Source organism: Perca flavescens, chromosome 8 (assembly GCF_004354835.1).
Source record: "Perca flavescens isolate YP-PL-M2 chromosome 8, PFLA_1.0, whole genome shotgun sequence".
NCBI lineage: Eukaryota > Metazoa > Chordata > Actinopteri > Perciformes > Percidae > Perca > Perca flavescens.
The window spans coordinates 36,797,877-36,808,571 of NC_041338.1; the positions used below are offsets into that span (position 1 = coordinate 36,797,877).

Genomic DNA, 10,695 nt, shown 5'->3' on the forward strand with positions numbered 1-10,695 from the left:
GAGATCTGTTTTTTGTGAGATCTGTTTTTTTAAACTCAACTCGTTTTAAATACGAGGAACTTTTCCTGGTTCAGTAGCAGAAACAAAGCCAGGACGTGCACCTTTAACCTTTACACAGTTGAGATGACTGGCGTAGCTCATTAAAGGTGGGACAAAAAATAAGAAAAATACATTTTACAAACCTGCACATGAAAGTTGCCGCGTACAAAGCGGAGGTCTGTCTCTTCCGGCTGGATGGCTGCATCTCTCTTTTGAAACTCCAATATTCTGTCTATTTATTTCTAATTTAATCTGATATTAAAATATAAAGAGCCAGAGTATCACAGGCCTAAACAGGGTGTCTTAAGCCTCAATGAGAGACAATTGGGTTGACAGTAGAGACAATCCTGCTGCTGACACTCCCAAAATTCTACCATTTATCTTGATTAGCCTCCACGTATGATTTCCCTTCTCGTCGTTTCCTCTGTGGATGTCTCCTCCGACCGCTGCTGAAGCCAAACGCCGTTTTTCTCCCAGTTTTCCCCTCGGACTGACGCTAAAGCTCATGCAAAGAGAAATCATTTGATGGTAAAATACAGCAGCTTGTGTGCAGGTTGATCTGCCAGCAGATAAGCCTGTAATCTGTATAAACCTCCGCCCCGTGTTTTATTAGACAGCATTAATCTGGTTTCACATGAGCACAGGTAGGAGCTGATGATGAGGTTCACTGCACACATCAGAAATATCTGTATGAAGAGACCCAAACCGTGGTCTGCAAAATCTGATCCGGGACCTGCAGCTCGGGGAATGTTCATCAGTTATGTTACGGCAAGGCGAGGCAGCTTTATTGATTCACTAAAAGTGCTTTTCATAAAACATTAAAGGGCAGGTAAAAACACCCGTAAAGAGAATATAAAATCAGCTCAAATAATAATTAAATACACTAGTGCAGTGCCCGTTGAAAATGTGCCTGTTTGGAACAGGCGATTACTTGGCCTGTGGTATTGCTGCTTGTAGAATTCATCAAAACCAAATTGTAGCCCAAAATTACTTACAGAAGGACCCCAAACTACTTAATATGTCACTCCCCTGTATAGCCTACTACTGACTTACAGATTTCAACTGACAGAGATTGTGCAGATTCAGAATGTAATCACAAAATATCACAATGAAAGTGTGGAGTAATCAGACATTAGCGTCATGGAGTCATGGCAGTGTGCTGCCCACCCGGCCCGTTATGAGAGCTAATCAGCACATATCTGCGTTCATTAACCACCAGAACCTGTGTGTGAGTGTGTGTGTGTGTGTGTGTGTGTGTGTGTGTGTGTGTGTGTGTGTGTGTGTGTGTGTGTGTGTGTGTGTTTGTGTCTGTGTGTTTGTGTGTGCGCGCAGAGAGAGAGAGAGAGAGAGAGAGAGAGAGAGAGAGAGATGTCTCGTGTAGTATGAGCGACTCATGAGTTAATTTAAAGAGTCGGGTGAAAGATCCGAGTGAGTCACGACTCAAACAGGTTTAGTGCTCAGACAGTCAGTGTGCAGTGTGAGAGGGGGAGTGGCCAGCAGCTAGGGCGGCAAAAGCCAATGTGTGCTTCTTTTACCGTATCTTTTGCATTTCTAATCCAAACAACGTCAAACTTGGCACTGCACTTACGCGTGCCCGTATAGCAAGACACCTGTCAAGTTTGAAATTTAACAGTTCAAGAGATATGCGCATACCACCCACACACCCACACACACACACACACACACACACACACACACACACACACAGACCTGGTAAACTATTTTGACGCTGGCAATGCCAGGCGACATACAAATTAACCAGAATGCAAGAAATTAAGTGTTTGACGCTCACAGTTTTCTGGGGGACGACCCCCAGAAACCCTTTTTTTTTTTTTTTTCGCCTAAACAGCTAAACATCTTGAGACCTAAAGTATCCTAATGCCTGAAGAAATGAAGCAGATGGAACTGCTAAATCTGCCTAAATAAAATGGAGTAAAAAAAAAGGAAAAGGAAGTGTTTGGACTTTGAGTGAAATCCAGTGTATAACTTTGGGTTGGATGCATCAAATCTCTTTCAAGCAGAAGAATCTGCTCACTGTGGATTTTTAATAAATAAATATCAATGAAATAAATAAATAAACTATATCTGAGCAAAGTATTCAGCCTGTCCAAAATAACGAGGAGCAAAGACTATTGAATAATAAACAGAAGAGTTTAAATAAATTATTTCACTTTTTATTCATATTTTACTACTTTTTTTTTTTTTTTTTTTTTTTTACCATTATTCATTCATTCGTGTGTTTGTGTGTGTGCGTGTGTGTGTGTGTGTGTGTAAAATAATGAAGAGAAAAGAGTATTGAATCCTCAATAAACAAGTTTTAATAAATTATTTCACTTGTTTTTTTCATTTTTTACTACTGTTATTCTTTTTTTCTTTTTTCTTTTTTTTACTAATATATTTATATATGTTTTTGTAGTCCTCTTTGCATTTTTGCACAAGTTGGTACGGTGAAATAAAGTTTTGTTGTTGTTTTTTTTTTAAGAGGAAGTCTCCGTAGTGGACCCAATATCAGCTGGAGAAAGTTCCAGTCGGAGGTATTTTTAAGTGGAACTGCAACTTCCGGCTTTAGCACCAACGTAAGGTAGCAAAAGGTGAAAGTGCTTCTGTTTGTGTTTGAAATCTTTGTCGCTTTTTGAGTTTTTTAGACAGAAACACCAGCGGGGGATTATTTGTTTATATATTCTACGGTCATTAACAAGTTGTCAGTTAAATTGAATCAACTCTGGAGGTTTAAAAGCAGCGTTTTGTTGACTGAGCTCGAGACCGCAACCGTTAGCACACAAGCTAACCGGCTACACCGACACCTCCGGAGACAGAAACCCACAACTGGAGCCTCAGTTTCGGACAGTAGACGGGTAAAACTCCCCAACCGGGATCCGTAGCTTTTTCTTTTGTGGCCATAACGGAGAAAATACCATTTTCATGTGTGCAGTGGGGCTGGTTTCGACATTTTAATGGGAGGCGGCTCGCTTTGGACGAGTGGACATTGCGGGCGCCAGTTGCGAAGAAGAAAGCGGGGGTCCCGGCCTCCTGTCCCGTGCAGATGGAGTCTCTGTCCGGGTACGTGTACAAGGCAGCCAGCGAGGGCCGAGTCTTGACCCTGGCCGCGCTGCTGCACAACCACTCCGAGCCGGATGTCCGGTACCTGCTCAACTATGTGACCCAGGTGGCTGGGCAGAAGTCCACTCCGCTGATCATCGCGGCCCGGAACGGACACGACAAAGTGGTCCGGCTGCTCGTGGACCACTACAAGGTGGACACGGAACAGACCGGCACGGTTCGGTTCGACGGGTAAGAGCTGCTGCCATGGTTACCTTTTTCTATTTAGGTGTGAAGTTACAGGCAGTTGGAGCTGTCAGGATTCAAGGGAGTAGGTTTAGCCGAAAAATGTCGAACTTCGGGAAAAGTACGTTATGTGTTAAGTTTAACCATGTTTTTTTTCCCTCGAAGTTTGACTTCTCTTTCTATGTTTTTTTTCTAGTGTTTCCCGGACACGCGCGAACACACACACACACACACACAGACAGACAGACACAGAAACTCACACACAGACACAGAAACTCACACACAGACACAGAAACTCACACACAGACACAGAAACTCACACACAAACACCGAATCACACACACAAACACAGACAGACATGGAGACACACACACACACACATAGAAACACACTGACACACAGAAAGACATGCACACTGACACCAAAACACACACGCACTGACACACAGAAAGAAACACACACACACACACAGTGTCGCACAGTGTCACACACACAGAAACAGACACACATACACAGAAACACACACACGCACACAGAAACACACACACGCACACAGACGCTGAAACACACACGCACTGACAGACAGAGAGACAGACACACACACACATACATACACAAAAACACACACACAGAAAGACACACAGACACAGTGTCTTGGGAATTGGAATTCAGGGGTGTATGTTTAGTTTAGGTCTTAGGTCTGGGGGTTCAGCCCCAGAACAATATGAGTGTTAAACACTTAATTTTCTGCATTCAGGTAAATTCAAAAATACAAGTTGTTGGCGTTTTTATTACAGGAATTTTTTTTAATTAAAATGTCAAAAGCCTTGGGCGGGAAAAACGTAGAAGGAAACATTGAAAGAGATGTCAAACGTGTGTGTGTGTGTGGTGGGACCATTATTCACAAAAGTGTGACTCACACTGGTCCATCCTGGCAGTTTGAGAAATATTCTGAATGCATCATTAGATGTCACCCTAAAGGATACGAATTCATAAATTGTATTTGTAGTGTCCTATCATAACAGGAGTTATCTCAGGACACTTCACAGATAGAGTAGGTCTAGACCACACTCTATAATTTACAAAGACTCAACAATTCCCCCAACAGCTGCCGTGTTTACCTTTTCTCTTTACGTGTGTAGTTATCCCTCGGGTAAAAGCTGACCCAAGTTTCTATATCAGAAATGTGGGTTTTCTTTCAACCAAATTTGAAAACAAAACCACGTGAATGGTTCTATACAACGCTCTTCACAAGTTAAATACATGATCAGTTCACTACTGTCACTGATTGTAGGTGTTTTATTCAATTTTATAGCATGTAAAGAAAAAGTCATAATCAAACGTTGAAAAACGTAGAAAACTAATGTGTAAAAAAATTGGAAAAAGTGACAAAAACTGTGTCCAAAAAGACGACCAAAACGTTGGATTATTTTTACATTTTGACCCAGAAAAACAAAAAGTTGCATCATGGTCGACGGGGGAGACAACACAAGGCTCAAAGAGAATTGAAACTGTCTCTCTACTATGCAACTATCCTGATTTAATCACTAGCAGGGTTCAGAATCAGCGTCCTCCATTCGCCAAATTCTGGTAGAATATGCAAGTGGTAAGCTGGTAGATTTGCTTCGCTCACCGGCCCAAAAAAACTATGTTAATCTGTTAAGTGGCTGGTACGAGTTGATCTTTTATAGTTAGCTGTTTGGCTGGTGGATGAGAAAGTTAATTCTGAACCCTGATAGTAGTGAGTGAGGGTTGGGGGGAAGGTGCGGGGGAGGTACATGAGATAAATGATGTGAAATGAGCCCCCCCCCCCCGACACAGAAACTGTTGTTGTTGCTCAGCTGGTTTGTCTAGCTGGCCACGCCCGCTCAGTGATGTAACCGCAGACTCTGTGAACCAATTTACAAATGAAATATCCGGCTGTGACTGGTGTAGTAATACTGAAGGGTGTGAATATTTACATTGTTCACAATTCCATATCTTCTCAACACTATTATGTGTGTGAGGTAACTATCTCATTACCTTGTGTTACTTGCACAGTGGTTACTTTGTGTAATAATAATAACAACAACAACAACAACAACAACAACAACAACAACAACAACAACATGTACTATTTATGTAAGTTGTACATTTTATTCTACACTTGCATATACATGTACATTCTTTTACCAAGACTTTATTTTGGTATAATAAGCATAATCCAGAAGCCTTTGCCTTTCATAAAAGCCATTTCTGATTCCAATTGATCAACTACAAGTCAATAGTGATAGGCCGGTATATCGGGCCGATATTTGTGATTTTACGTTTATCGGCCGATAGATTTTTCCCGGCATTATTTACAGACCGGCGTCCACAGGCAGCTCTGTGTTGCTGGAGACGCTGCAGTTCACGTGCAGACCATGCACTACCCCTCCCCCACTAGCACCACGGTAGTCTTAAATTACAAATCAAGCACTTTAGTCCAATGGCTACTTTTCAGGTTTATTGTTTTCTTAAATTATTTAAATGTCTTCACAAAGGACATGTTGTGATGACCTGATTATATCTGTCTTATAATATGTCAGCAAGCGATGCATCACCAAGGCTGTGTTGTAGATGTAGATGAAGCACAGTTAACCATATGCAGTGCACCCGTCCATATGATGCACACTGCACACATAATTTGGGTGATATGAATGTAAGATGATTGCAGAAGTGACACTGATCTTTATTTTTGGTTATTATTTTTAAAGAAATGGCAGAGCCGATTGCGAAAGCAAATCCAGTGTGGCAGGGTTTTACATTTTTATGATGTACATTGAGGGAGCAAAAGCCATATCGGCTCCAAATATCGGCTCAAGAAAATCGGCAGCCCGTATTGGTCATCGGCGAAGGCTGATGGGAAAAAATCGGTATCGGCACTAAAAAATCCATATGGGTCGAGGCCTACAAGTCAAGTTATTATTTGTTGTTCCTACAATTTAGATGAGCGACAAGACTTTTGTCAGGGACTTTCTGTGTTATTTGTTTCTGTATTTATTGTTGGTTTTATATTATTGTTTTTATGTATATACCATCAACCAAATTATGTAAGCACATAATGTAATCAGAAAACTGCTGCCCTATATGAGACACGAGGGAATTATTTAAAACTTTACCCTAGAACACGTGTCAAACTCAAGGGCCAAATCCAGACCCTCGCAGATTTGGATCCGGCCCGCATATCAATTTAGGTTCACAATACATTTTGGCCCGTATAGTTTTTGTAGCTTTTTCAATGTTTTGTCAATGTTTTTGCTTTTTCTGAAGTTTTTGTCACTTTTGCTGATGCTTTTTGGGGCCTTTTCCCCGACGTTTTGTCACTTTTTCCCAACGTTTTTGGGGCCTTTTCTGGCGGGGGTTTTTTTTCGACCTTTTTTGTTGCTTTTTTCTTTGATGGCTTTAGTTACTTTTTTGGGGCTTTAGGGTAAATTGTAAGTGAGAAGGCTATATGAGACACGCAATAATCCTGTAAAAAATCCTTGTGGATAAGCTAACAATTTGTTCTGTGTTGCTTGAGTGTGGAATAAAGGATTTTACATCCTCTACCAGAAATGTTTTCAATAAAGAGTTTGCCGTCTGTCCCGCAGCTACGTCATCGACGGCGCCACGGCGCTGTGGTGCGCGGCCGGGGCGGGGCACTTCGAGGTTGTGCGCCTGCTGCTGACTCACCGCGCCAACGTCAACCACACTACGGTCACCAACTCCACGCCGCTGCGGGCCGCCTGCTTCGACGGGCGCCTAGACATCGTGCGCTACCTGGTGGAGCACGACGCCGACCTCCGCATCACCAACAAGTACAACAACACGTGCCTGATGATCGCCGCCTACAAGGGCCACGCCGACGTGGTCAAGTTCCTGCTGGAGCGGGGCGCCGACCCCAACGCCAAGGCCCACTGCGGCGCCACGGCGCTGCACTTTGCGGCCGAGGCCGGCCACCTGGAGATCGTCACGGAGCTGGTGCGCTGCCAAGCCGGCATGGTCGTCAACGGACACGGCATGACGCCGCTCAAGGTGACAAGCAACACAACCCTGAGTAATAATGCAGTTTGTTGTAAAGGTCTCATGGCATGAAAATGTCACTTTATGAGTTTTTTTTAACATTAATATGAGTTCACCCAGCCTGCCTATGGTCCCCCAGTGGCTAGAAATGGTGACATTTTTTTAGGGCTGCCACCTATTAATCGGTCGTTTTGGTCTTAGTCGACTAAGATTTCATTAGTCGATTAGTCATTTTTTTTATGCTTATTCATGCTTAATTACTCATTTCCAAGAAACTTCTGAGCACATTTATGGTAAACACAAGATTTAAAGTGGTGGTTTGCAGGATTAATTGTGGAGAAACTCAGTTTTACAGATGGTTAATTAACTACATTTATATTGTGCTTTTCTAGTTTTAACCACCTCTCAAAGAGCACAGCTCTGTCAATTAAATCAACTAATCGATTAGTCGACAAAATCCTATAAGTGTTAGTCGACTAAGAAGGCCTTTAGTCGAGGACAGCCCTACATTTTTTTGGGAGGTGCACATCAGGCTCCGGCGTAGGGTCCGTATCTACACGAATACAGTCTGCGTACGTAGCCACGGCGTTGTTTTAACACTGAAGCATAAAATGTATTTTTAAGACTTTTTTTAAACTAGTTACAGTGGGGCGGCTCGGTTGGAAACAAAGACGTAGTCATATTCTCAAATCTCCAGTTCGTCCATGATTCTGTTATCACATAAAGTGAAGAGCTCTACATTAATGCTGCCATCAGTCTGGGACTGGTCCGAGCCGAATCTTTCCACCGGGCTTAACAATCTATCAGGGAGAAACCCTGTAGGGCTGGGCGATATATCAATATTATATCCATCTGTCTAGAATATCATGATATCTGATTTTCTCCATATCGCCCAGCCCTACCCTGTAGCATTATCAAGTTGTTTTCTATAGACCTTTTTCACGGCAGACATGTTGACATGTCATAGTAGAAAAGCACAGGTGTATTCAAAACCATTACTGATGGCTTCATTCCACTTAGGAGAGACCCTGGTATTAAACCATTACTGATGGCTGCATTCCACTTAGGAGAGACCCTGGTATTAAACCATTAATGATGGCTTCATTCCACTTAGGAGAGACCCTGGTATTAAACCATTAATGATGGCTGCATTCCACTTAGGAGAGACCCTGGTATTAAACCATTACTGATGGCTTCATTCCACTTAGGAGAGGCCCTGGTATTAAACCATTACTGATGGCTGCATTCCACTTAGGAGAGACCCTGGTATTAAACCATTACTGATGGCTGCATTCCACTTAGGAGAGACCCTGGTATTAAACCATTACTGATGGCTGCATTCCACTTAGGAGAGACCCTGGTATTAAACCATTACTGATGGCTGCATTCCACTTAGGAGAGACCCTGGTATTAAACCATTAATGATGGCTGCATTCCACTTTGGAGAGACCCTGGTATTAAACCATTACTGATGGCTGCATTCCACTTAGGAGAGACCCTGGTATTAAACCATTACTGATGGCTTCATTCCACTTAGGAGAGGTCCTGGTATTAAACCATTACTGATGGCTGCATTCCACTTAGGAGAGGTCCTGGTATTAAACCATTACTGATGGCTGCATTCCACTTAGGAGAGGTCCTGGTATTGTTCATGCTGACTCACTGAAATATCTTACTGAGACACTTGATGGAACTGAGCCATCGTTAAGGTGATCAATCTCAGCTGTGCTTTTCCTACTATGACAAGTCAACATGTCTGCTGTGTAAAAGCTCCATCCAGAGGTCAGCTTGTGTGTTCTGAGGGCTGCCACTAACGATTATTGTTTTTCAAGGTGGCCGCCGAGAGCTGCAAGGCGGACGTGGTGGAGCTTCTGCTGGCGCACGCCGACTGCGACCCGCGCAGCCGCATCGAGGCGCTGGAGCTGCTGGGCGCCTCGTTCGCCAACGACCGCGAGAACTACGACATCCAGCGCACGTACCACTACCTGCACATGGCCATGACGGAGCGCCACCGCGACCCCGACAACGTGGTGGCCAAGGAGCTGCTGCCGGCCATCGAGGCGTACGGCGGGCGCGCCGAGTGCCGCACGCTCCCGGAGCTGGAGGCCATCCGCGCCGACCGCGACGCGCTGCACATGGAGGGGCTGATGATCCGCGAGCGCGTCCTCGGCTCGGACAACATCGACGTGTCGCACCCGATCATCTACCGCGGCGCCGTCTACGCCGACAACATGGAGTTCGAGCACTGCATCAAGCTGTGGCTGCACGCGCTGCGCCTGCGCCAGAAGGGCAACCGCAACACGCACAAGGACCTGCTGCGCTTCGCCCAGGTCTTCTCCCAGATGGTGCACCTCAAGGAGCGCGTGGTGGCCTCCGCCGTGGAGCAGGTGCTGAGCTGCAGCGTGCTGGAGATCCGGCGCAGCATGGCGCGCGTGGAGGCGGCCGCTGCAGCGGCGGCGGAGCCCGAGCTGCCACAGGCCCTGGACAACTACGAGTCCAACGTCTTCACCTTCCTGTACCTGACGTGCATCTCCACCAAGACGACGTGCGGCGCCGAGGAGCGCGCGCGCATCAACAAGCACATCTACGACCTGATCCAGCTGGACCCGCGCTCGCGGGACGGCGCCTCGCTGCTGCACCTCGCCATCAGCTCCAACACGCCCGTGGACGACTTCCACACCAACGACGTGTGCAGCTTCCCGAGCGCGCAGGTCACCAAGCTGCTGCTGGACTGCGGCGCGCAGGTCAACGCCGTGGACCACGAGGGCAACACGCCGCTGCACGTCATCGTGCAGTACAACCGGCCGATCAGCGACTTCCTGACGCTGCACGCCATCATCATCAGCCTGGTGGAGGCCGGCGCGCACACGGACATGGCCAACAAGCAGAAGAAGACGCCGCTGGACAAGAGCACGACAGGCGTGTCGGAGATCCTGCTCAAGACGCAGATGAAGATGAGCCTCAAGTGCCTGGCGGCGAGAGCCGTGCGCCTGCACCAGATCACCTACCGCAACCAGATCCCCAAAACGCTCGAGGAGTTCGTCGAGTTCCACTGAGAGGGGAAAAAAAAATGGAACCCAAAGGACAACAAAAAAAGACTCTTTGTTCTTTTTTAAAAAAACAAAAAAAAACTTTCTTATAATTTTCTAACAAATTCAAACGGTGCTGAAGATGATGGTTCAGTACTAAAAAAAACAAGTTTTTGAGTGTTTTTATGAAGAAGTGGGTTGGCTTTTTTTACACACACACACACACACACACACACACACACACACAAGCACGGTTCAAAATTAGCCCCATTTACCAGCCAAATGCAGATTTGCCCAGAAAACACCAATGGTGATCTAT

The 10,695-nt window shown here is 45.2% G+C and overlaps 1 protein-coding gene across 1 annotated transcript; it reads left to right on the top strand.

The window, feature by feature from the left end:
* The first annotated feature begins 2,894 nt into the window (after positions 1-2,894).
* fem1b (fem-1 homolog b) lies at positions 2,895-10,462 on the top strand. Its single transcript, XM_028585456.1, has 3 exons — positions 2,895-3,330; positions 6,936-7,359; positions 9,180-10,462. The coding sequence occupies exons 1-3, from the start codon at positions 3,083-3,085 to the stop codon at positions 10,401-10,403; spliced, it is 1,896 nt and encodes a 631-aa protein (XP_028441257.1). The 5' UTR covers positions 2,895-3,082; the 3' UTR covers positions 10,404-10,462.
* The last annotated feature ends 233 nt before the right edge of the window (positions 10,463-10,695 follow it).